Source organism: Xenopus tropicalis, chromosome 3 (assembly GCF_000004195.4).
Source record: "Xenopus tropicalis strain Nigerian chromosome 3, UCB_Xtro_10.0, whole genome shotgun sequence".
Lineage (NCBI taxonomy): Eukaryota > Metazoa > Chordata > Amphibia > Anura > Pipidae > Xenopus > Xenopus tropicalis.
This window is the reverse complement of record NC_030679.2, coordinates 10,524,699-10,551,921: the sequence shown is the minus strand read 5'-3', so window position 1 is coordinate 10,551,921 and position 27,223 is coordinate 10,524,699. Positions and strand designations below refer to the sequence as shown.

At 43.8% G+C, this 27,223-nt stretch overlaps 1 protein-coding gene across 2 annotated transcripts; it reads left to right on the top strand.

Moving 5' to 3' along the window:
• The first annotated feature begins 7,448 nt into the window (after positions 1 to 7,448).
• On the top strand, positions 7,449 to 21,184 carry pthlh (parathyroid hormone-like hormone). 2 transcript variants are annotated; one of them, XM_031898661.1, is made up of 5 exons: positions 7,449 to 7,524; positions 11,537 to 11,613; positions 15,616 to 15,729; positions 18,713 to 19,111; positions 20,590 to 21,184. In XM_031898661.1, the coding sequence occupies exons 3-5, from the start codon at positions 15,629 to 15,631 to the stop codon at positions 20,597 to 20,599; spliced, it is 510 nt and encodes a 169-aa protein (XP_031754521.1). In that variant the 5' UTR covers positions 7,449 to 7,524; positions 11,537 to 11,613; positions 15,616 to 15,628; the 3' UTR covers positions 20,600 to 21,184. The 2 variants fall into 2 exon arrangements, with proteins under 2 accessions (XP_031754521.1, XP_017948233.1); XM_018092744.2 differs by lacking the exon at positions 11,537 to 11,613 and having other exon boundaries at positions 7,455 to 7,524.
• Positions 21,185 to 27,223: the final 6,039 nt, after the last annotated feature.

Here is a 27,223-nt window from a genome sequence, read left to right as displayed (position 1 = left end):
GGCCGCCAAGATTTTCCCCGGTGTCCCGGCGGCCCAGTCTGATTTTGGGCGTAACTACATGTTACTGGGCCCCACAGCAAATTCAATTTAGGGCCCAAAAACATTGCTAAGTTGATCAATTCCCCAAAGCTATATTGATATAGCCTTACTGGGTCCCCTATACTCTTGCCCCCCCCCCCCCCCCCCAAGACAATAGGGCCTGATTCCTCTGTAGTTATGCTCCTGGTTTGATGGAAGTAGGATTGCCCCCTTTACCTCGGGTTAAACCTGGACAAAGGGGGTGGACTGATGATTGTGGGGGGGCGACTGTTGGGTGGAGTTATTGCATCACTGATTTCTGCCCAATTTTGAGACTGGTGAAAATGGGGCATAAAGATTTAAACCAGACAGCCCATTGGCAAACCAGGCTGCCCAGTTCAAAACCAGATGGGCAGCAACACTAGATGGAAGGCCAGTGTCGGACTGGGACCCCAGGGGCCACCAGAAAACCTTAGACCCTCTCCAAACTATTTTTCCCCCTTTCCCCACCCAACCTCTTTATTCTCCCAGTCTCTTTTATTTACATGCTAGCATCTATTCTTCCATCTATTTCTCCTCTTTCTTCCCATTCAGAAATAGGGACTGACCATGAAACAGGCCAAATGGTCAGGAGCAGGAGGTCCCACTGACACCTGGGCCCACCGGGAGTTTTCCTGGTATCCTGGTGGGCTAGTCCGACACTGTGGAAGGCTCACGTCCTTTTTGGAAGTTACAGGTTACTAATGGTACAGGTTTGTGTAGTGCCTATGGCATTACACCATGTCCTCTGGTGCCCAAGCCTTGCTTGTACTAGATGCCAAGCACAATAGGGGCACCCCAATGTATACCCATCTCCCACCCATATACCAATAAGTGTCCTGCTATCAGTTTGCATAGGACAAAAAAGGCGCGGGAAATGTGGGTTAGTGATGTAACTAACAGTTTCAGGCAAAGGTATAAAGAGCAGTGAGGTTAGGGTGTGTGCCATGCTGTTAGGGTGGAGTTACTGGAAGTGCTTATGGCTGAAATTACGAGAAGCAGTTAGGTAAGACTCCTGTGCCATTGGTAGGATGGCATTTAGGAGAGAAGAGCTAACGATAAATCAGCAGATTGAGAAACAAGGAGGAATAATGAAAATATCTAATAGGGCAAAGGGCAAAAGGCCTTGAAAGGGGTATAAACCTTCTGTAGCAGTTCCACCTGTAATGTTGCTGGACTAGTCCTTCTTTAGAAGGTTAAAAAGCCTTACTTGAAAGTCGAACCTTTAGCCAGGGCTCATCTTGAAGGTCCAACCTTTGCTCGTTGTCCTTTTTTAGCTAATGGAATGAGTACAGAATATTGGTATATCAGTCACAGTCAGTCAACAAATATTCACCCCAAATCTCACCCTAAATGGCCTTTAAGGTGTATCTAGACCAGGGGTCCCCAACCTTTCTTACTCGGAAGCCACAGTCAAATGTAAAAAGACTTGGGGAGCAACACCCCAATGTCGACGCGATACAAGTGAGTTCTCACTAGGGAGCATAGATAGGAATAGTATGCAGCGCTGATATGTGACGATATTAGGTAAGCCCTTTAAATGCCTTTATATAACAATATGCTGGAAAGGTTCAGTGCCAGTTCTCTGTATTGCGCTCTCATAAATACAGGGGCTTTAATATATGGATAGTGTGACAATGTCCGTGTTATGTATTCTAAACTCCATAACAAAACACTTGCAAACAATGGCTACAGAAGTACACTTGAGATAGTTTTCATAATAATAACAAGATCCCTGGTCTCTAGTGCGCAGGGCACTTGACACAGTCACATAACTGTTTCAAGGGGCGTCTGAGGGAGAACAGCAGGCTTCCGCACAATGCCTTCTTCGGCTCCGCGAGAGCCACATGGTTTGAGAAAGAGAATAGGATCATGGATTGACGTAGTTCAAAGAGATGAAAACTCGCAGCGGTCCAATTCGCCTAATTATGTTCACCAATTCTCTCACTGTTGTTTAAAAGTCATTCCATCTATAATGCAACGCCGCCAGGCAACCACAATTGGGCGAGACAGTTAGCAGCAGATAGACGGCTAGCGCTTTATAACACCTCCCAAATAAGTAGTTTCCTTTATTACCACCACTATAGCGGCTTTGACTACTGGTAGATGTGGGTGGCTAGTGGCAGGAAACATCTGCTAAACGAGAAGCAAAAATAAGTTACATAGCAGTTAATTTACCACACACAAATCCAAGGGATCTGTTATATGGAAACGCCTTTAAAATAACAGGATACTTCTATTTAAATTTGGTTTCGCCTTTTCACCACAATACAAGCAGCTTCCTGTACTTGGGGGTTTCAAATCGTTTTTCTAAGTAGCCCTCATATATGGGCTCTTACAAGGTTGAGGCATGCTCATACCCTGACACTATAACGCACTGTAAGCGCTCGACTTGTGGTACAAGTTGAGATCAGCACCGAAATAAGAGATCTTCGCGTGGATATATCAAGTTTAAACAGAATATCACCAGGATCCTATGCCATGGTCATTACGTCGTCAGACCTCAATCATAAGATACGCAATTGGCACGAGAGTGACGACACTGATTCTACGACCAAGTGATAAAGTTCCTAGCAAAATCTATGCAATGAGAACAGGTTGAATAGAGTGAGTGTGTTCTTTGTCGCGAGGGCCGTCACTACTTTACTCTATCTTGTGCATTAGCACAAGAGGGCCAGGACAAACAACGGTCACTCATCGCGAGATCATTTCCTATTAGGGTCATTATCAGAAGAGGGAAGACTAGCTCCATTGGGACTGAGGGATGAGACGATCCATGCAATATTGGAGATCAACAGCATCTCTCTTCCAAGGACGCTCAGTTTTCACTTACAGATAGCAAGAGATGATCCTGAAATACTGTTGTCTTTATATGGGTCAAGACGTAGCACTAGGACGCATAGGTGTGTAGCATGCCGAGATCTTCGCAGGGTGGGAAGATCTCACTCTCTAACAGTATAATACGAGACTACCTAAGGTTGAGGCAGCACTATGTGCGTACTGCTAGTAACAACAGCACCACAAGATCGGCGCTTGTCACTGACTAATACTTTATCGAATAACACAGCTGTCCGCACAGTCCACGTCTCGCTCTACGCACAATAAGCTAGAATCTTCTCAGTATTTGTCTATCGGCCGGGATTTTCCCATAGGTATTGTTTATGTTAAGTCTACCTCCAATAGTGGACGCCTTAGAACTCTTGCTGACTCTCAGGGCCATACTTGTTCGCTCCTCACCAACCTCCTCTAGGAGCAGATCGTGAGATAGCCCGATTAGCAGTATTAAATGCGAGCCGGAACGAGGGATGGGGATAAGAGTTTCACTCCAATAGAGGGATGGGATGGAACTATGTAGAGTAGATAGATGTCACAAAAGAGGCACGCATTGGTAGCAATTGGGTGCATGGTCATATGGTAATGAGATCCATCTTCATAGTTACACGTGTTCATCTCTAAAGCGGGATCCGATAAGGGAAGCAGAGGCAACACTTTATTAGATAGATGTGAGTAACAGTGTTTAATCGAACTGCATGGAGGAGATGAAACGCGAATTGAGAGCCGTCAGCTTCGGGACGCAGACGTCAAGTAGTCTGTTTTCCGCTTTTATATGCACGTGCGTATAGGACACTGAGTATGTGTTGGGGTACGCGCGCAGGCTGTGTAACTGCCCAGTACACCTCTGTGCACAAAGACCAGGTGCTGCTAGCGAGTGTTTGAGGGGAAAAGTACAATTCTTTAAACAAAAGAACGGAGTAGTCGAGCACAATGGACTATAGTAATACTACTCTATACGATATGTTAATACATCTTATTAACCCGTATACACTTATGTCGCGATTGGCAGGTCATAGGCGCTAAAATAGCAATAGATCCCATCGTGTAGCAGATGTGCAATTTGCCAAGTACATAGCATGCAGGAGCCAGAGGTAAATCGCACGTCTAGGTTGCAGCATAACTGAGTGGAAACTTCATTATAGGGCGGGAAGTCTCTGCTTTTATCACTATCTCTGCTCATGTCGCAGGTAATCCTCTGAGCAGTAGGGCTTTACTGCTCAAGTCACCAGCGTGGGATGTCCCTACTTGTATAGCCTGCGGCATTTATTATTTCCTTGATAACCGGACCGGCTGTAGTTGCTCTTATGTTTAAGCAAAGGTCAGTAGAGGGGTGGTTGTCCCTAAGCAGAATATAGCCACCTCAGGGTGCGTTACACGAACAATTATAAATCATACCGTGCTGGATTCGCGCGGAAGTTCACAGTATAGTGTGATTGACTATGCATTATTGAGCATAATATTACCATGTCGACCTAATAGTTCTACCGCCTGTAACTCTGTGATACCTTAAGCATCAAACACACATCAAGGGGGCACCTATGTGAGCATCATATTCAAATCTGCAGCGTACTCAAACATACAGTAGTATAAACCTACTTGGAACCTATATTATTATTAGTGCTACTTGCAATAATATAGATGGGTTTCACTGCACTCTACACTCGCGCGTTGGCAATGCCGGAGCTCCAAACTATAAGCAGTAGAGTACTTAACCCTGATGGAAGACACCTATATTAGGATTTGACACTAGTATTGATTACCTTTTCACTCATGAGTGCTCCCGGCACAATCCACTAAACACGGCGGTAAGTTCTCACAAATATTTGAACCTAAGCTATTGATTCTGAACCGTAATACGTATATAGGTAACCCCCAACGGTCCTACCCGACTCTCCAATACTGGACCTATAAACCATACAGTAGTATGTCGCTATAATAGGAAATGGGCTACACTTAGATATTCTTAAGTAACATTGAACCGGTTTCGTTTTTATACTCACTTCGTCGCCGGCACTCTCGAAGTATGCGCGACCACATGCCGGATTCACAAGTAGCTGCTCATCCAATACTATACTGCGCAAACCATTTTAATTAGATCAACTAATTTGGTCTCTAAGGATGCCAATATATCAAATCAACTCTAGCCAGATATCCCCCACCCTTGGTTTGGTGCCCTTTCCAAAACAAGTGCTTCATACTTAATGCCGTGAAAACCATTATAGCCAGTCACCGTAAATTAGGCCTAGGTATGGGAGGCTATTCATGATCCTTAATTATTCCTATGCACATCTAGTATTTATGCACACATTGCCAACTAACATCACTTACTCACGCACAGAGTCAATGATACTCACCACAAACCAGATATCTGGCCCGTGCATAAAGTTTTGGACAAAGGGCTTCCCATTTATGCGAACACCACTGGGTGGCAAACTCTATATAATACACCGGTAGATCTACTAGGCTGCACTACTCCCAGCCAGTAACCCAGCAAACGCGGTGCAGGTCTGTCTTGCTGTTGTCTCTTCTCTTTAGAATGAGGGCGCATTAAATCAAACCGCGTGGCAATCGTCTCACAGACCATAATCTTGGACGCAGCTGTATGTCAGTCTGGACTCTTCAGCTGTATCGAGGCATACCGGCCTCCCATATGTTCGGGCAACCAACTACCCTATTGAGGAGATGGCTAAACATTTTGGTCCAATGAATCAGTGTGATTGAAAACAGTGTTTTTCTTGTTTTCTCTCTTTCCCACCTCGGATCAGTGACGATCGCGGCATGTGAGGGGTTAACAAATTGCCAAGCTTCTAGCTATTGGAGCTACCGTAGTGTCCAAAAACCCCCCGCCCATTTTTAATAAAGCGCTGGTGGGTACTACCATGGCTAAGTACAAAAGGGGACCGGATAGCGTTCCGGATTGGCTCAGCTCAGGTATCTCCTAAGCTAGGGGTCTGGGAGTGATGGCACGGATAGAGGCTTAGGTTGGCTATTGTGAGCCTATGAATAAGGGCAGACGGCAAGGAGGGTCACGCGGGGGTCAAGTGTTTGTGGTCGCACTGGTACTTTGCACATACGGGTTATATATTTGATATACCTTGTTATGTTTATACAAAGTTGTTCTACCCATTTTGTATTTGTAATAATCATTAAGTTTAGTATTATAAATAAAGCTTGTGGGCTGGCCCATTATCATCTTCCTAACAATGATACTCGAACGGAACCAGTTTTTTATTGGAAGTGAAGCTGCACGTGAACGTGAGCGAGTGTACGTTAGTATGCGTGTTAAGGTCATGTGTATCTATAACCGGTGTAGAGAGGTTTACTAAACTGGTGCATTGGATTTTGTGCAAATTTAAGCAAATAACAACCTCACTTTCTTCCTTCTAGACATTAATACTGTAATAAAAAATACGTATGGGGAAAGAATGTGTCAACACTACAACAGCCCACAGATACATAGCAACTCGTGCAAAATTCGCGTCTAAACAAAAAAGAAATTACTAAAGCTCTCCGTGAATAATTTTTTGTTTATTCTATTAGTTATTTAATAAACAGGGCTGTCAATTAATTGTGGGCGGCAGCTGCTTTGCGTACATAACGACTTCATTTTCATTCGGCACCGGGTAAAAATTCCATCTGCTCTGATTGGGAAATTGTCAGTCTGTGAATCTCCATTGTTGAATGCAACAATGAAAAATATCGTCATGGGGCAAGTGATTTATGCGAGTGCGGAGAAAAAAAAAAAAAAATGAATTTGCATGGTGTTTTAAAATTACTAAGGCAACACCTAAATCCTGGACGTTTTTACCCCTAACCAAGCATCCTTATCACCGTAGGGGACCTTGATAAAAAAAATCTAGGGGGCACCCTTGAGTGAGCTCACAGAACTTAATTATTATATAGAGCATAAACCTCATTAGGAAAGCAGGAGATTGCGGGTGCATAAAAACATAGTTCATTTACTGTCGGAAAGGCAGCTTCTCCCAGTACAGGGTTAGGTCTTGTTTGGAAGTGTGTGCGTGGAGTGGTTAGATCTCATACTTTGGTCCTGAAAAGAGAGTACCATAGTTTGTGGTCACAAATGAGCCTCTCAATCGCCTCTAGAAACGACTCTCCGAGTTTGCAGTGTGTAGAACCACCCGCGCCATCTCAAGGCTGCACCGGCCTTGTTTTCTCTTCTCCGCGCCTCGCTTCGTCCTGCCACACACTGCAAGGTACAATCTCACTCGTTTTAAACACCCACCCTGGAGGACAAGCTCTACTGTCTAATATCAAGGTGGGTGTCGACAATTGAACAGGTGGAGGGTCCTGACCCCGAGGGTGTATGTTTGCAATTAGCGATAAGGGGGGGCTGGTCAATGTGTATCAATTGAACCAAACATGTTAGTAGGGATGTAAGCTTCAACCTGATGTCAAATACAGTTGCTTGTCTCTCTATTATAAGAGCTCAGGAGACGAGAAGGAAGATCCCTAGTCTCGCTCCGAGTCATTGACCAAAGGACAACATCCCTTTCCCTGGAGGTCCTGCTCATTCTGCTTCATCACAAGGCAGCAACTGGGATTATTACACACACTCCAGACAGAGCTGCAACAGCAACAGCAGCAGCAGCAGCAACAGGAGCCCGACTACAAGTAAGCAACTTTTATTGTGGTACCCATTGTGCCAAGCAGACACCCCAGGGAGCTGGGACCTACCTGCATAGGGGCAACTGGGAGATGCACAATTTCATTAATGTAATACTCACCCTAGTGCACCTTTAGCTGGAAACTTTTATACACCGACATGGGGGTTCATGTTTTCATGCACTAGAAAGCTTTATTTTGATATAATTCACAGGTTATTACAAAGTACTTTGACAACCTCGGGACTAGATGAGCGTTTTTAATTTTTCTGAGCAAGGGGGTTCATCTTATGTTCCTTTTGTTCATTAATGCTATATAAGATCATGTAGGAAATTGCCACGAATTGCGAGACGAAGCTAATGAGCACATAGGTATACACCTCAACGTTTTTTATTTTTTACCTTCTCCAATTGGGAGTGTTTAAGTACTCTCATCATCTCATGGACACATATAATAGAGATACCATCGATCTAAGAGAAGACCATTAGGGCAATAGCGCTCGAGCAATATAGTGAGAGATGCTTAATATTTAGACTATAGACTTGCAACTTCCCATGATCATGAATTCATGTTGAAGTGTGTTAGGCAGTGAGGCCTCAGCAATCGACAATGACGAGTCGCGAATAAGGAGAGTTATCTTCTTAAGTTGGTCTGTGTTACTCTTATGTTGCGCTCGGAGTGTGTGCAGAGCTGCAGTGAGTCGGCTGGTGAGACCCGTCCTACACAAACAGGCATTGCTTAAGACGCCGGCAATGTGGTCTGTAATCGTGTTATGTGGCTGTGAGTCCAATTTAAGTCATCTTATCAGTCTCGCTGCAATAACTGGTCTTACGGGTATAAGACGACATTTTGTGCTAAATAATGTTCACTCCATAGACTCATGACCCCAAAGCTTGCAGTCATCCTATATATGTCGATCACGGTGCCATCATTGTATTTTCATACCATGCCAGATAGTTAATGACGCAGATTATAGTTAAAATAGACAATGCCTGAAGAGCGTTATTACACTGCTATTTAATCTGCCGAGGTGATGACGAGGAGCACTGGAGAACTCGTTTAGGATGTCATATACTCGAAAGTATGGGGTACAGCGTCGGGAGTCTGATTAAATCAGTTTCCTGAGGGGGAGTGTACAGCACTGACCTAACTCAGCAAATGTAATATGGGTCCACTTACACTCAGATGTACTATCCATTTTCGCACTGGAAAAAGTATATATGCTGATGCGCCTCGTATAAATAATATTAGTTTTTACTACCATCACGCGCCTGCCAGGTTTTGACCATGATATATGATCTGTTTATGGTTGCTTCACCAGCCTGTGCTTACGTAGACGATATTTGAATGCCGCACATATTATACTGTTATTTCCCCACTTTTTATTTTATATTTTGGATACTCATTACTATATGTGTTCTTGTAAATCATCCACTGAGGTGTTGAAAAAGCAATTCGCGATATACTATGTGTAACTCATGTATGATGCTGGTCGCTTACCTGTGTTGTTATATTTGCTATTCGTCGACTCTTCGGACATGTGTGCATATTAAGTAATCTAAGGAAAAGCCGCCTGTGTTGTCAATTCGCACGATTCTGTGCCAGAGATACAAGGCGTTGCGAGGAGTGAAATAGGTGGTATATTTATTTATTAGATTTAGATGGTGTGTTGTTAAGAGGACGGATAGATGCAGATACTTGAGAAAATTTCAGATACTCGTTTTTTTGTTTTTAACTCTCGTCGACTTGGTGTGATCCTGCGAGGGACGAATTGAGTGGGACTTTAATCTTCATATATGCTGCATGTAGAAAGGATTGTCTCCTCGGCATATCATAGCAACAGGTGGCTGTTGCGAGGCATACGCCTCATTGTGTGAGCGCAGTTCGGCGATGGCCCAGCCAGACCTCAACCGCAGTTATCTGTATGAGGGTAGTGAATGCAGTGCATGACGCTCTGGTCATATGCTGACTCTAAGTGCACATGAATCATTGGCTAGCTTTGGATCCTTGTTAGTGTATATGAAGGCTGTCACCTGACAATAAACTAAGCCTAGCGCGATGTGTCTGGCACGATGCGATCCAGAAGAGCAAGAATATCCACCAGGAGTGGAGTGTCTCGCTGGAATGAGCCTGTCTATTGTTGCTCCCAGTGCATGTGGCCACACTCCATAACTCGCAAAGGAGTGATATTTGGGCCCCCCGCATTAGCCCTCACTTCCTTTGGCAGTCGCGTGGATAGACCTTGTGTATACACTATAGTAACGATTTGAGAGCTTTATCACACACAAAATCAGTGCCACATGCTACAGTACAGTCCGTAGTAAGTCATATAATATGTCACATAACAAAGGCCCGGGGGGCCTAAATTCCGGCCCACTCTAGGCTGATATTAATATGTGGCCCTAATCCGTGACGTAGGTGTCTTAGAACGACCATAGTTGGCACGCCAGCCCTAGCCTGTCCTAGATACAAATGTATGTCCCATTTCCTCCACAGCATCTATACAGTTAACTAAAGATGCGCAACCTGATAAATTCGTAAAGGGCGCTGGTTATATTTTAGCCATGTCCATTTGCCGCAATTCGATAAAAAAGGTGGATGGGAGAGTGTTAAAGGCAGCATTCAAGTGGATAAAACCACAACTACAGGTATGGGACCTGTTATCCAGAATGCTCGGGACCTGGGGTTTTCCGGATAAGGGGTCTTTCTGTAATTTGGATCTCCATAACTTGTCTGCTAAAAATCATTTAAGTATTAAATAAACCTAATAGACTTGTTTTGGCTCCAATAAGGATTCATTATATCTTAGTTGGGATCAAGTACAGGTACTGTTTTATTATTACAGAGAAAAGGGAATCATTTAACCATTAAATAAACCCAATAGGGCTGTTCTGCCCCAAATAAGGGGTAATTATATCTTAGTTGGGATCAAGTACAGGTACTGTTTTATTATTACAGAGAAAAGGGAATCATTTAACCATTAAATAAACCCAATAGGGCTGTTCTGCCCCAATAAGGGGTAATTATATCTTAGTTGGGATCAAGTACAGGTACTGTTTTATTATTACAGAGAAAAGGGAATCATTTAACCATTAAATAAAACCCAATAGGGCTGTTCTGCCCCAATAAGGGGTAATTATATCTTAGTTGGGATCAAGTACAGGTACTGTTTTATTATTACAGCGAAAAGGGAATCATTTAACCATTAAATAAACCCAATAGGGCTGTTCTGCCCCCAATAAGGGGTAATTATATCTTAGTTGGGATCAAGTACAGGTACTGTTTTATTATTACAGCGAAAAGGGAATCATTTAACCATTAAATAAACCCAATAGGGCTGTTCTGCCCCCAATAAGGGGTAATTATATCTTAGTTGGGATCAAGTACAGGTACTGTTTTATTATTACAGCGAAAAGGGAATCATTTAACCATTAAATAAACCCAATAGGGCTGTTCTGCCCCCAATAAGGGGTAATTATATCTTAGTTGGGATCAAGTACAGGTACTGTTTTATTATTACAGAGAAAAGGGAATCATTTAACCATTAAATAAACCCAATAGGGCTGTTCTGCCCCAATAAGGGGTAATTATATCTTAGTTGGGATCAAGTACAGGTACTGTTTTATTATTACAGAGAAAAGGGAATCATTTAACCATTAAATAAATTCAATAGGGCTGTTCTGCCCCCAATAAGGAGTCTATGGGAGACGGCCTTTCCCTAATTCGGAACTTTCCGGATAACGGGTTTTCCGCATAAGGGATCCCATACCTGTATAGAAATAAGCGAGAAAATAATCACATTTCATTGTAGCCCCCAGGGTTAACACAGTTTAGTACTGATAAGGTGTTGTTGAACTACATTTCCCAGGATCCTCAGTGCAAATTTCTTAAAGAAGCATTCATATTTTTTCTTTTCTTTCAAACTGTTCACATTTCACAATGTTGTGAAATGGGCACAACTGGGACAATGGCACCGAAATTTCAAAACTTTATTTTTTTTTTTTTACTTTGTGTCTTCCAGGGTCGTCGGGTTCATTGTTTAAAAAAAAAAAAAGGCAGAAAGCGCACGGATCGGAGCCGCCGAGCAAAATAAAGTAGGCAAGTGTCTTTTTGCTTTATACGTCGGAAGGTATCTAATTCCCTCTCCTAGACTTCCCCTCCTCCGTTTACTCTTCTGGCTCCAGCGGCTGATTTGGACGGGTCTCCGTGTCGGTGGTTCTAATGGAATTTTGTTTCTGGTTAAAATACTTTTCAGCGTTTGATAGATTTTTAAATTCTCTCTCTCTCTTTCTGACCATAGCGTGTTATAAGTCTGTCTGGGGCGAGACTGCCACTTTCTAATGTCGGTTATGATCGGGTTCAGCCGTGGGTTTTTCTGGTGGCCCCTCGAATTTAGATGTTGATCCTCTGGTCTTGATTTGATGCCAGTGGGTTTGAATTAGACTCTAATTTGATAATGAATTGTTTTTCCCTAATTCTACAACATTCATTTGCTTGGTTCTTGGGCGTCTGTTGATATGACACAACTAGGGCAGTATAGCTATGGCGGGGAGGCATGGAAACCAACGTGGGTGAGAATTGGAGAGAAGGCCTTCATAGAGACACCTGAAAGCCCAGCTTGAAGGTCAGTTTGGGGGAGATTTTAGAGTGACCAATGTGGATTTGGTGCCCCACATATTCCTAAATCTGTACTCAAGGTGGTCCTGACCCAACACTGGGCCTTCAAGAGAGGAGGCTTCAACTGAAATGGTTTTTAGAGTGACCAATGTGGATTTGGTGCCCCCCATTTTCATAAATCTGTACTCAAGGTGGTCCTGACCCAACACCGGGCCTTCAAGAGAGGAGGCTTCAAATGAAATGGTTTTTAGAGTAACCAATATGGATTTGGTGCCCCCCATTTTCATAAATCTGTACTCAAGGAGGTCCTGACCCAACACCGGGCCTTCAAGAGAGGAGGCTTCAACTGAAATGGTTTTTAGAGTAACCAATATGGATTTGGTGCCCCCCATTTTCATAAATCTGTACTCAAGGTGGTCCTGACCCAACACTGGGCCTTCAAGAGAGGAGGCTTCAACTGAAATGGTTTTTAGAGTAACCAATATGGATTTGGTGCCCCCCATTTTCATAAATCTGTACTCAAGGTGGTCCTGACCCAACACCGGGCCTTCAAGAGAGGAGGCTTCAAATGAAATGGTTTTTAGAGTAACCAATATGGATTTGGTGCCCCCCATTTTCATAAATCTGTACTCAAGGTGGTCCTGACCCAACACTGGGCCTTCAAGAGAGGAGGCTTCAACTGAAATGGTTTTTAGAGTAACCAATATGGATTTGGTGCCCCCCATTTTCATAAATCTGTACTCAAGGTGGTCCTGACCCAACACCAGGCCTTCAAGAGAGGAGGCTTCAAATGAAATGGTGTGACAACCAATACACTGGAGTCTGACTGTGGCACAATCCATAGTCAGTAAGAAGAATCAGATCTATAATCAGTGTGCCCTATGGGTGCATAGACCAGTGGAAAGGAGGGCCCTACCTGATAACCATATAGGGCAAAATACAAGGTTCAATGCTTATTGATTATGTTGGAGATCCCTGCAACAAAAAGAAAGGGACTGTGATGTCCATGGATTTATATATCTGTAATGTTTGACCGAAAAGTGGGAGCAGAACCCAAAAAGACCTCACGTTGTATAGTAGATATCGAATCAATTGACTTGAGTTGCAATCAGGCAAATGTAGCCTATAATCCTTTGATGGTGGTCCAAGTGGTTAGTGAGCTGATCCAGTGTCTGACTGGGACCCCAGAAAACCTTAGACTATAGGCCCACTTTCCAAACTATTTTCCCTCCTTTCCCCACCCAACCTCTTTATTCTCCCAGTCTCTTTTATTTACATGCTAGCATCTATTCTTCCATCTATTTCTCCTCTTTCTTCCCATTCAGAAATAGGGAATGGCCATGAAACAGGCCAAATGGTCAGGAGCAGGAGGGCCCACTGACACCTGGGCCCCCCGGGAGTTTTCCTGGTATCCTGGTGGGCCAGTCCGACACTGGTATTATCCCAAAAAACCTGGACGATCACAATTTATGGAAAGGGAATAAACTGCCCATGTTGTGCCTGGTTCTTATGGGTCCCTGTTGGTCTTTGGTCCCTCCGACTCTCCGTTACCTATCTTCATCATCACTGAAGAGCTGTTTTTCTTAGCTGATCAATAAGCAACCTTCAGCCCTTAAGCTATTGCTGAACTATAATGTACAGGTTTCCTAGGAGTTGTAGTGCAGCTGTATATAAATATCTGTAGGCTACTTGGCCCCAATCTAAGACAAAGAGACTCGCTCTGTCTGCATCTGTTCCTTTTGCCTTTACTCCCTCCACTTGTGTTTTCTCTGGCTCTGGCGGAGATTACTGAATTCTATTTCGCTCTCTTTCAAGTGGTTACAATGTGTTGTTGTAAATTTTACGTGACCCCAACGTTAGGTGCTATTTTCTCTCGGCGAGCCCCTGGTCCTGGTCGGGGATGTCATTTTTCTCTTTCGGTTGTTTTGCTTCTGATAAGGCTCGGTTGTATAGTTCCAAAGCCTGGGCTGATGGCACACAGATTAACTCTGAGTGTTTCAGGTCTATAATAAACTTATTTTTGGGGGTTGACTTGCCCTTTAAAGGCCAAGGTTGGGTTGATTTACTGGCGAGTATCAATGTGTTAACCCTTACGGGTCATGCATCCAGCGGTAGCCCTGTTGGAAGACTTCTTGTTGTTACCCCCAGTATGGAACTGTCCCAGAAAAGAAAGCAAAATAAATTAGTATATTAGCCTTATGTTGTCCACCTATAAATTAACTTTTAATACGATGTAGAGAGTGCTATTCTAAGGCAATAAGCAATTGGTATTCATTTTTTATTATATGTGGGTTTTTGTTTTTTTTTAAATGTAACTTTTTGTATAGCAGCTCTCCAGTTTGGAATTTGGAGCAGCTATCTGGTTGCTAGGATCCAGTTTAACCTAGCAACCAGGCAGTGGATTGAAAGAGAGACAGGAATATGAATAGAGGAGGGCCCTAAAATAATAAAAAGTAACAATAGCAATAAAGTCCAGGTACTGTTTTATTATTACAGAGAAAAGGGAATCATTTAACCATGAAATAAACCCAATAGGGCTGTTCTGCCCCCAATAAGGGGTAATTATATCTTAGTTGGGATCAAGTACAGGTACTGTTTTATTATTACAGAGAAAAGGGAATCATTTAACCATTAAATAAACCCAATAGGGCTGTTCTGCCCCCAATAAGGGGTAATTATATCTTAGTTGGGATCAAGTACAGGTACTGTTTTATTATTACAGAGAAAAGGGAATCATTTAACCATTAAATAAACCCAATAGGGCTGTTCTGCCCCAATAAGGGGTAATTATATCTTAGTTGGGATCAAGTACAGGTACTGTTTTATTATTACAGAGAAAAGGGAATCATTTAACCATTAAATAAACCCAATAGGGCTGTTCTGCCCCCAATAAGGGGTAATTATATCTTAGTTGGGATCAAGTACAGGTACTGTTTTATTATTACAGAGAAAAGGGAATCATTTAACCATTAAATAAACCCAATAGGGCTGTTCTGCCCCAATAAGGGGTAATTATATCTTAGTTGGGATCAAGTACAGGTACTGTTTTATTATTACAGAGAAAAGGGAATCATTTAACCATTAAATAAACCCAATAGGACTGTTCTGCCCCAATAAGGGGTAATTATATCTTAGTTGGGATCAAGTACAGGTACTGTTTTATTATTACAGAGAAAAGGGAATCATTTAACCATTAAATAAACCCAATAGGGCTGTTCTGCCCCCAATAAGGGGTAATTAGATCTTAGTTGGGATCAAGTACAGGTACTGTTTTATTATTACAGAGAAAAGGGAATCATTTAACCATTAAATAAAAAGCAATAAAACTGTAGCCTCAACGAGTAATAGTTATTTGGCTGCTGGGGTTAGTGACCCCCCCATTTGTATGCTCAGCTATAATTTACAGTTAAGCTTTTAATTTAGTCCCATTGCTTTAGTTCTGACACTTGTGGGGGTCTAACGAGTCTTTTATTATATCTGCAGGTATCTTCCCAAGATGTTTTGGACGCTATTCCCACATTGCAGTTTGGCCGTGTTCATCCTTAGCTGTTCGTTGCCGGCCCACGGGAGACCTGCGCAGGGGATCAATGGGCGAGTGTAAGTGTCACTAACATATAAGTGTACGTGTATATATGCAGTGTATATAGGTACCTGGCATGTGAGTAAAAACATATACAGGTATGGGACCTGTTATCCAGAACCAAGGGACCAAGGGGATTCCGGATAAGGGATCTTTCTGTAATTTGGATCTCCTACCTTAAGTCTACTAAAAATACAATAAAACATTAATTAAACCCAATAGGGCTGTTCTGCCCCCAATAAGGGGTAATTATATCTTAGTTGGGATCAAGTACAGGTACTGTTTTATTATTACAGAGAAAAGGGAATCATTTAACCATTAAATAAACCCAATAGGGCTGTTCTGCCCCCAATAAGGGGTAATTATATCTTAGTTGGGATCAAGTACAGGTACTGTTTTATTATTACAGAGAAAAGGGAATCATTTAACCATGAAATAAACCCAATAGGGCTGTTCTGCCCCCAATAAGGGGTAATTATATCTTAGTTGGGATCAAGTACAGGTACTGTTTTATTATTACAGAGAAAAGGGAATCAATTTTAAAAATCAGAATTATTTGATTAAAATGGAGTCTATGGGAGACAGGCCTTCAGTAATTCGGAGCTTTCTGGATAAAGGGTTTCCGGTTTCCGGTTTGTGTGTATGGTGTAACTACACATCCTATGCTTTATACTTCTCAAATATTTATGCTGGGAGACTTAATATTAGACATAGTTCTTTGAAGAGTCAAGTTTCCACCCACATCGGAGGATTAATCTGCTTCTTGGGAGACACTTACATTAAATACAGGAGGAAATAAGACAGGGGGTGGAAGGTTGAAGGCAGGAATCATGTGCTCACACGCAGCCCGTGCAGGAGACGTGTAATTATATCCGCACGGGAGAGCGTCTCGCTGGCTTTAACGTGTGTGTTGTGTCCTGAGGCCAACTGAACCGCAGGCTTAAAGGGGGATCTATTGTGAAAACTAAAATTGAATATAAGCTTCATCTCACTGAAATTTTCTAAATGTAATCAATGAAATATTCTGTACTGTTTATAAAATAATACAGTTACTCTTCATTCTGCCCATCTCAGCAAATCATTCCCTTTTCTCTGTAATAATAAAACAGTACCTGTACTTGATCCCAACTAAGATATAATTACCCCTTATTGGGGGCAGAACAGCCCTATTGGGTTTATTTAATGGTTAAATGATTCCCTTTTCTCTATAATAATAAAACAGTACCTGTACTTGATCCCAACTAAGATATAATTACCCCTTATTGGGGCAGAACAGCCCTATTGGGTTTATTTCATGGTTAAATGATTCCCTTTTCTCTATAATAATAAAACAGTACCTGTACTTGATCCCAACTAAGATATAATTACCCCTTATTGGGGCAGAACAGCCCTATTGGGTTTATTTAATGGTTAAATGATTCCCTTTTCTCTATAATAATAAAACAGTACCTGTACTTGATCCCAACTAAGATATAATTACCCCTTATTGGGGGCAGAACAGCCCTATTGGGTTTATTTCATGGTTAAATGATTCCCTTTTCTCTGTAATAATAAAACAGTACCTGTACTTGATCCCAACTAAGATATAATTACCCCTTATTGGGGCAGAACAGCCCTATTGGGTTTATTTCATGGTTAAATGATTCCCTTTTCTCTGTAATAATAAAACAGTACCTGTACTTGATCCCAACTAAGATATAATTACCCCTTATTGGGGGCAGAACAGCCCTATTGGGTTTATTTCATGGTTAAATGATTCCCTTTTCTCTGTAATAATAAAACAGTACCTGTACTTGATCCCAACTAAGATATAATTACCCCTTATTGGGGGCAGAACAGCCCTATTGGGTTTATTTAATGGTTAAATGATTCCCTTTTCTCTGTAATAATAAAACAGTACCTGTACTTGATCCCAACTAAGATATAATTACCCCTTATTGGGGGCAGAACAGCCCTATTGGGTTTATTTAATGGTTAAATGATTCCCTTTTCTCTGTAATAATAAAACAGTACCTGTACTTGATCCCAACTAAGATATAATTACCCCTTATTGGGGGCAGAACAGCCCTATTGGGTTTATTTAATGGTTAAATGATTCCCTTTTCTCTGTAATAATAAAACAGTACCTGTACTTGATCCCAACTAAGATATAATTACCCCTTATTGGGGGCAGAACAGCCCTATTGGGTTTATTTAATGGTTAAATGATTCCCTTTTCTCTGTAATAATAAAACAGTACCTGTACTTGATCCCAACTAAGATATAATTACCCCTTATTGGGGGCAGAACAGCCCTATTGGGTTTATTTAATGGTTAAATGATTCCCTTTTCTCTGTAATAATAAAACAGTACCTGTACTTGATCCCAACTAAGATATAATTACCCCTTATTGGGGGCAGAACAGCCCTATTGGGTTTATTTCATGGTTAAATGATTCCCTTTTCTCTATAATAATAAAACAGTACCTGTACTTGAAGCGAGAGCATGGGGACTGGTTGCCCTTATACTGAAGAAACAGTACAGAATATTTAATTGATTACATTTAGAAAGTTTCTTATTTCATATTAAATTTGCCCTTTAAAGGGACATGATCTTTAAAAACACAAATAGGATGCTTTCACCCTTATTTACATTATATATAGGTTATGGCCACTTTTACACTTCTATATTTCTGACACAGAAGCCCAAGCTGCCCATATACAGGCCAATATAACGCCCCTCAGGACCAACTCCTTATTTTATTTTATTAACGCCTACTGCATCCCAGCAGCAGTCACAGTTTACATTCCCTGGCAGTCAAGCAGTTAATGAGGCCTGACAGCGCTGACTCAAACACAATAAATAAACCCGCTGGCATTAAGACATTGCACCCCCGGCCAAACACCAACGGACTATGCCGGAATTTGTGTGAAAGTTGTATCTGTGTTGTAGAAAGCTAGTTGGTCCTCTTGGCCTATCAGTGCAGCAGGACTAATGCCGTGCAATGTCCTATCCCCACAGGCGGAGGGCAGTATCGGAGCACCAGTATCTCCACGACAAAGGCCGGGCCATCCAAGAGCTGCGGCGCAGGATATTCCTCCAGAACCTGATGGGCCGAGTGAACACGGCGGGACTGCACGCGCCACCGGACGAGGCCTTGCTCCCCGCCACCAGCGTGAAGAACTACAACACCCTGCGCACGGTGGCAGAAGAAGAGGGGGCCACCACGCACCTGACTCAGGAGACACAGAAATCACTGAGCTACAAGGAGCCCTCTCCGAAAACCCACGGCAAGAAGAAAAAAGGCAAGCCGGGAAAGCGCAAAGACCAGGATAAGAGGAAGAGACAGGAGCGCTCAGCGCTGGAAAGTCTGCAAGACCCACCGGGATCGGCTTTTTGGTTGGAAGAATTAGATTACAGGTAATGGTGTCAACTTGGTCTTCAAGGTGGGGATATCGAGAGAAGATCCGCTCGCTTGGCGACCTCGCCAAGCGAGCGGATCTTCACGTGTATGGCCACCTTTAGATTATTCCTATCTCGGGTTGCCACCTTTGTAGAGTCAAAGTGGTCAAAAATAGAGTCTTGTCTGGATTTCACACCTATAAAATAACTTTAAAGGAGAAGTAAAGGTAAAAACCACAGGGCCGCTCCTGCCATGAAGCAAAGGAGAACCTTGGCCTTGGCAGTAGGAAGATGCCAGTTACCAGGGGCGGCAAAAAGTCACCCGAATATTTGTTATTTGGCTCCCCCCAGGGATTTTTTACTTTCCTTCTCCATTAAGGCTGCACCACCACCTTTTTACTTGCTATACAGGCATTGGTTAGGGCATTGGTTGGGACATTGGTAGGGGCATTGGTTAGGGCATTGGTTGGGGCATTGGTTGGGACGTTGGTTGGGACATTGGTTGGGGCATTGGTTGGGGCATTGGTTGGGACATTGGTTGGGGCATTGGTTAGGGCATTGGTTGGGGCATTGGTTGGGACATTGGTTGGGACATTGGTTGGGACATTGGTTGGGACATTGGTTGGGGCATTGGTTGGGACATTGGTTGGGGCATTGGTTGGGACATTGGTTGGGGCATTGGTTGGGGCATTGGCTGGGACATTGGTCGGGGCATTGGTCGGGACATTGGTCGGGGCATTGGTTGGGGCATTGGTCGGGGCATTGGTCGGGGCATTGGTCGGGGCATTGATTGGGGCATTGGTTGGGGCATTGGTCGGGGCATTGGTCGGGACATTGGTCGGGGCATTGGTTGGGGCATTGGTTAGGGCATTGGTTGGGGCATTGGTTAGGGCATTGGTTGGGGCATTGGTTGGGGCATTGGTTGGGACATTGGTTGGGGCATTGGTTGGGACATTGGTTGGGACATTGGTTGGGGCATTGGTTGGGACATTGGTTGGGGCATTGGTTGGGACATTGGTTGGGGCATTGGTTGGGACATTGGTTGGGACATTGGTTGGGGCATTGGTTGGGACATTGGTTGGGGCATTGGTTGGGGCATTGGTTGGGGATGGCCCAAGTAAATCCCTAGGAAAATCGAAGTAGACAATGGTGCAACACCCTAATGAAAAGTACCCCGTTTAGTGCCGACGCAGGCTTCCCTTGTGCTTTTGGGGGATAAAAATGACACCCAAGGCATTTTGATGTCCAACCATTAAAAATCATTCTTTGAATTCATTAGGAAAATATTTCCAAAAAGAATTTTAAAAAAATCATCCTCTGTAACTATGCTTATACCATAGCGCCACCTTGTGGTGGTAAAGAGCACAGACTCTATTTTTGGCTCAATGAAAAAAAAATACCAAATGAATTGCCCCCAGATCTATCGCCCGAGAGGGCTCGGCGGCCGCACACGTTTGGTTAAATTAATGCCTTTCTTTTCCCTTCTTTCTCTGCAGGACGCAGTGAATATTTGACTGGAGAATACTTGCATTTTGGAGAAAATCGGAAATATAAAAAAAAAAAAAAAGACGTGCGTCAGAGAATATTCTGGATCCGTACATACGAGCTGTATTTATTATCATCCACGTGCGCTGTCCCTTCCCGCCATTTGTAAAACTGCACAGTCGCATTTCGGCGGCCTCCCCCCTCCCCCCCCCCGTCTCTTATTTATTGGTTGAATTATGTATTTATTGTTTGACCCTTGTGCTGCTGCCCTCCTTTTTATAAATGTTGCACTTTACGTTCAAAAAACTCGCAGAAAATCCTTGATTTTTTTTTTTCTATTTTTTGATATTGAAACCGATATAGCATTTTGTGCATGTAGAAAAATGTGGTATAATTTGTACAGAATTGTGTAATAAATCCGGTGTAAAAAAAAAAAAAAAGAAAAGAAAAACGAAAAAAAAAAAAACCGTTATGTCTGATTTCGGACGCCCAGTGACATTCCAGTAGCCCGACGACTCCTGGTCAGCTTTGCTGTATCTGTAACCTAAACATCTGGATACAGTGGCCTCTGTCCTATAAATAAAGTTCTTTTCTCTCGGGCCCTTACATGGCTTTGTATTGTTTTGTTTTTGTGTATCTTCTTATGTTCAGGTCCGGACTGGCAATCCATGGTTTCTGGCAAATGCCAGAGGGGCTACTGCAGAATGACATAGACAGTCACTATTCAGTGGGCTGGTTGGGCAGGGCCGGAACTAGGGGTAGGTAGAAGAGGTACAACGGTGGGGGGGTGCCAGGCAGGTACCTTTTCTTCTACCTACCACCGGTTCCAGACCCTTTCCCCCCAATGTGCAGCGGCCCCGGTAACCTCTTCCTGTAGACCTGTGCCCTGTGTGCGCATTGGAGGGTGTTGGCGGCCCAAGCCAACCGGGTTGCTTAGGGCGCCTGGCCGGCTTGGCCTGGCACTGTGGTTGGGGTATATTTGGGCCTCTATGTACTTGAAATGTCAGGGAATATTTTAAAACCCAGTCCAGACCTGTGTTCATCCATGGCCAAACCTTGGTTTACCCAAACCAGAGTCAGACTGGGTCGGAAAGATCCAACCCTTGCCGGCACTCCCTCTGCCCAACCGTTCTTCTACTGACACATTAAATTTACACACGCTCAAGGTAGGACGTTGGGTGGGGGACCCTGCAGCGGGTTAGGGGGGCCCCTGCATGGGGGGATTAGGGGATGCAGCCGGCGGGGGCACCTGTAGGGCCCCCATAGCAGGAGCCACGGTGGGCCCTGCACCCCCCAGTCCAACCCTGACCCAAACCCTGTTACACTACAAGACTACAACTCTGAGCATAATCCAATATATAATCAAGGGTTAAAGCAGTCCAGTGTTATCGTTTAATCAAACTTTTTTTTAGAAAGGGTAAAGGTGGCCATACCCGTAGCAATTTCGATCTGAATCATCAGATATGGAGGGAGAAACAATAGGAGTTCTACCTCCTTCTGCCCATTCAGCCCTGAACGGAGATTTTGCTCAGACGCCTTCTATGGCGCCCAATCAAAATCTTTTATCCTGCTGATCGGCGAGTCGCAGCCTTTTGCGATATCAATTGCCTCGCCGAGTTGCCATACACGCACCGAATATTGTATGAAATGCAGTTTCATGGGGTAATATCAGTGTGTGTATGGCCGGCTTAAGTCTTGTGATGTTGCTCTGCTTAGAATCCTTTGGAGGAACATCAGATGGCCAATTAAATAACTGGAATCCAAAGGTCCCATGAGAATCCAAATCTGTGTAACTCTGGCGCCATGTTTGCCTTTTATTCTGCTCTTTACACTATATTTTAGACCAGGGACCCCCAACCTTTCTTACTCGGGAGCCACAGTCAAATGTAAAAAGACTTGGGGAGCAACACAAGCACCATAAAAGTTCATGGAGGAGCCAAATAAGGGCTGTGATTGGCTATTAGGCAGCCTCTATGCACCCTATCAGCTTACAGGGGCTTTATTTGGTAGGAAATCTTGTTTTTATTCAACCAAAACTTGCCCCCAAGTCAGGAATTCAAAAATAACTCCCTGGTTTGGGGGCACTGAGAGCAACATCCAAGGGGTTGGGGAGCAACATGTTGCCCCGGAGCCACTGGTTGGGGATCATTGTTTTACAGTGTAAAAAAAAAAAGGGTTGACATGGAGTTCGTCTAGGAAAGAAAGATCACGGTAATTATGAAACGGGAACCTGGAGGAACCCATAAGACTGAACAGAGTCCAAAGTCATGAAACTTTTATAAGTGAACATAAAGACTCCAGGTGGAAGCCCCAAAATATAGTCTAGCAGTCCTACAGTATAGATTCTATAGCAGGGGTCCCCAACCTTTTATACCTGTGAGCCACATTCAAGTGGAAAATGTGTTGGGGAGCAACGCAAGCATGAAAAAATGTTCCATGGGGTGACAGTAAGAGATATAATTGGTTACATAATAGCCCCTATGTGGACGGGCAGCCTACAGGAGACTCTGTTTGGCATTATACTTGGTTTTTATTCAACCAAAACTTGCCCCCAAGACAGAAATTCAAAAATAACTCCCTGCTTTGAGGCCTCTGGGAGCAACATCCAAGGGGTTGGGGGGCAACATGTTACCCCGGAGCCACTGGTTGGGGATCACTGATCTATAGTATAGAATATGAGAGATTCCCTTTTCTCTGTAATAATAAAACAGTACCTGTACTTGATCCCAACTAAGATATAATTACCCCTTATTGGGGGCAGAACAGCCCTATTGGGTTTATTTTATGGTTAAATGATTCCCTTTTCTCTGTAATAATAAAACAGTACCTGTACTTGATCCCAACTAAGATATAATTACCCCTTATTGGGGGCAGAACAGTCCTATTGGGTTTATTTAATGGTTAAATGATTCCCTTTTCTCTGTAATAATAAAACAGTACCTGTACTTGATCCCAACTAAGATATAATTACCCCTTATTGGGGCAGAACAGCCCTATTGGGTTTATTTAATGGTTAAATGATTCCCTTTTCTCTGTAATAATAAAACAATACCTGTACTTGATTCCAACTAAGATATAATTACCCCTTATTGGGGCAGAACAGCCCTATTGGGTTTATTTAATGGTTAAATGATTCCCTTTTCTCTGTAATAATAAAACAGTACCTGTACTTGATCCCAACTAAGATATAATTACCCCTTATTGGGGCAGAACAGCCCTATTGGGTTTATTTAATGGTTAAATGATTCCCTTTTCTCTGTAATAATAAAACAGTACCTGTACTTGATCCCAACTAAGATATAATTACCCCTTATTGGGGGCAGAACAGCCCTATTGGGTTTATTTCATGGTTAAATGATTCCCTTTTCTCTGTAATAATAAAACAGTACCTGTACTTGATCCCAACTAAGATATAATTACCCCTTATTGGGGCAGAACAGCCCTATTGGGTTTATTTCATGGTTAAATGATTCCCTTTTCTCTGTAATAATAAAACAGTACCTGTACTTGATCCCAACTAAGATATAATTACCCCTTATTGGGGGCAGAACAGCCCTATTGGGTTTATTTCATGGTTAAATGATTCCCTTTTCTCTGTAATAATAAAACAGTACCTGTACTTGATCCCAACTAAGATATAATTACACCTTATTGGTCCCGTAAGGTGTTTCTTTAGCCATTTTTGGATGAAGCCTATCAGCTGGCCAGAGCTCTTAGCTAATAACAAGCAATAGGCGGCACTGTATTGGCCATTCAGCCATAGTTCCAGGAATATCCAGGGCAGCAAATATATGTTGACCCCCATGGAGCCGGTAAGGGTTCTGTACTTCTGACTGCAGACATTAAGCACAACTCTCTGCACGTTTCTATCTAATTCCAATTAGTTCTAGTCAAAACCGATCCTACAGCAGCCCCTGCTGAGCAGCCCCAGAAGTAAAGCCTGCCTAGCGCAGACCTATGTGTTTAAAGGCCAAATAAAGTGAAATTTACTGAGCCTTTTCTGGCCTACATGGTGGAGGGCCGATAATAGAAGCCCGTTTTGGCCACTCCCCTTTTTACACCACACCCACTTCAAACCACACCCATGTTATCACAAGATGGATAGTGCTCACTGCAGGGATATCACCCTTCGTTCATCAAAAAAGTTTATAATAAGACACACCCTTAAATCCATATGCCTCCTCCTCTCCTATGGATAGCACAGCAACACCCAGCACATAATTACACACCTTAGGGGCCATTTAATGGCTATTTCCAACTGCTAACAAACTCCCACAAACCCCTGCCAGGTTCACCTCCCACGGGCAGCATAGGGCAGGCAGAGTATGGCACACATGGGCAGCATAGGGCAGGCAGAGTATGGCACACACGGGCAGCATAGAGCAGGTAGAGTATGGCACACACGGGCAGCATAGGGCAGGCAGAGTATGGCACACACGGGCAGCATAGGGCAGGCAGAGTATGGCACACACGGGCAGCATAGGGCAGGCAGAGTATGGCACACACGGGCAGCATAGGGCAGGCAGAGTATGGCACACACGGGCAGCATAGGGCAGGCAGAGTATGGCACACACGGGCAACTTAGGGCAGGCAGAGTATGGCACACACGGGCAGCATAGGGCAGGCAGAGTATGGCACACACAGGCAGCATAGGGCAGGCAGAGTATGGCACACACAGGCAGCATAGGGCAGGCAGTACATACAGTGACACAATGCCAGCACTGCTCCTATAGTCTGAGCCTGAGATGTGAACAATGCAGGGGGGTGAATAATGCAGGATCTAAAATGTGTGAACAACACAGGGGGTTTCTTTTGCATTTAAATGTTGCCCATGAGCACTGGAGAGCTTGAAATGTTTTATTGTGCAATATTGCTTTAAGAATCCAACCCTGATGTTGCTGGACTACAGCTCCCAGCATGCCTCAGCCTTCATTATATGTTAAATTGTTCTGGGATTTGTAGTCCAGCAACAGCTGAGTAAAGTTTGGTTGAGCAGTGCAATGCAGCAATATATAATTTCAATGAATAATTACATTATCAGCCCTGTTCATGCAAAGGTACAATAGTGACCTCTACTGGACGTGGGGCACATAGCATTTAATCATGTGCCCATTTTGCTGCCCATGCCTTCTTATAATTAGAAGAATATAGAGTATATTACTAATGCCAGCAATACAATATTGCCCCTTGCTCATGGGACTGCATTGCTACGTAGTTTGGGTGAATGTGGCACGGTGCCTCTGGCTGGAACCCTCGGTTGGCACGTGGGCACTGACACGGATAAGCCATTGTTTAGCTTCTAGATGTTTTCTTGATGAGCTCTGAGACCTTGGCATTTCCTCTGACCCGTTTTTCTTCTGCCATTGGTATAACCCTCTGCCCTTGATCACTAAATATTTATTTTTCTCCTGTGCATTTTTGTGGCCTTCACGCGGCTGATAATCACCAGGCTGCCACCCGTGACTGGTATTTATGGAATTTTTCATGCTGATTGATCGTGCCCAGGCCGGTACAATAGCATCACTTGAATCCATACAGTATATAGCACTATAGCATCAGTTTTGAGCCAGAGGTTGGTGTCTTTACACTTCATACAGTCCCCAGCCCACTCACAGGCCTAGACTGGGGGGCTTCCTCTACATGTGTTTACTTACCCTTTACACATGGGTCAGGCAAATAGGTGTAAAGTGGAGCACCTCCCAAATATATTTGCCTGACCCATGTGTGCACTGGTGATTACCATTCAGGTTAATGAAGGGGCAATCAGGGATATGGTAAAGGGTAAGTAAACACATGTAGAGGAAGCCCCCCAGTCTAGGCCTGTGAGTGGGCTGAGTACTGTATGAAGTGTAAGGTCAGTATCAGCCTTGGAGTCCCATGGAGGCAAAGGAACCAACCTCTGGCTCAAAACTGATGCTATAGTGCAGGGGTGGGCAAACTTTTTGGCTCAGGGGCCACATTGACTTACAGACGGCCCGGGCCGGGCCGGGCCGGACCAGCGCTATGCCCAGGGCCGCCATTAGAAATCACAGGGCCTCTCAGCTCACCCCCAGCATCCTCCAGCTCCCCCCTCAGCATCCCACCCAGCATCCTCCAGCTCTATTCCTCAGCATCCTGCAGTTCCCCCCAGCATCCTTCAGCTCCCCCCCAGCATCCTGCAGTTCCCCCCAGCGTCCTTCCCATCCTCCTCCTCAACATCCTCCCACCAGCTCCACCCCCAGCGACCTACAGCTTCCTTTGGCTCCATCCTCCAGCGACCTCCTGCCTCCTTCGGCTGTGTCAGTCCCTCGGCTCCCGCTGCATCTGAAGTTTCATACGGTTGCGCCCCGTGCGTTCTGACGTCACGCGCATGCACGGGGCGCAACCAATCAGGCGTCGGCGGGGCAGATTAAAAAGGCAAACGGGCCGGATGTGGCCCGCGGGCCGTAGTTTGCCCACCCCTGCTATAGTGCTATATACTGTATGGATTCAAGTGATGCTATTGTACAGCCCTGGGCACGATCAATCAGCATGAAAAATTCCATAAATACCAGTCACGGGTGGCAGCCTGGTGATTATCAGCCGCGTGAAGACCACAAAAATGCACAGGAGAAAAATAAATATTTAGCGAACAAGGGCAGAGGGTTATACCCGTGGCAGAAGAAA

What these genes read in the sequence shown, in the direction of transcription:
- pthlh (XM_031898661.1), top strand. Translation starts at nt 15,629, where the DNA reads ATGTTTTGGACGCTATTCCCACATTGCAGTTTGGCCGTGTTCATCCTT. An exon ending in CAGGGGATCAATGGGCGAGT is followed by an intron (nt 15,730 to 18,712) that starts GTAAGTGTCACT and finishes CTATCCCCACAG; the next exon opens with GCGGAGGGCAGTATCGGAGC.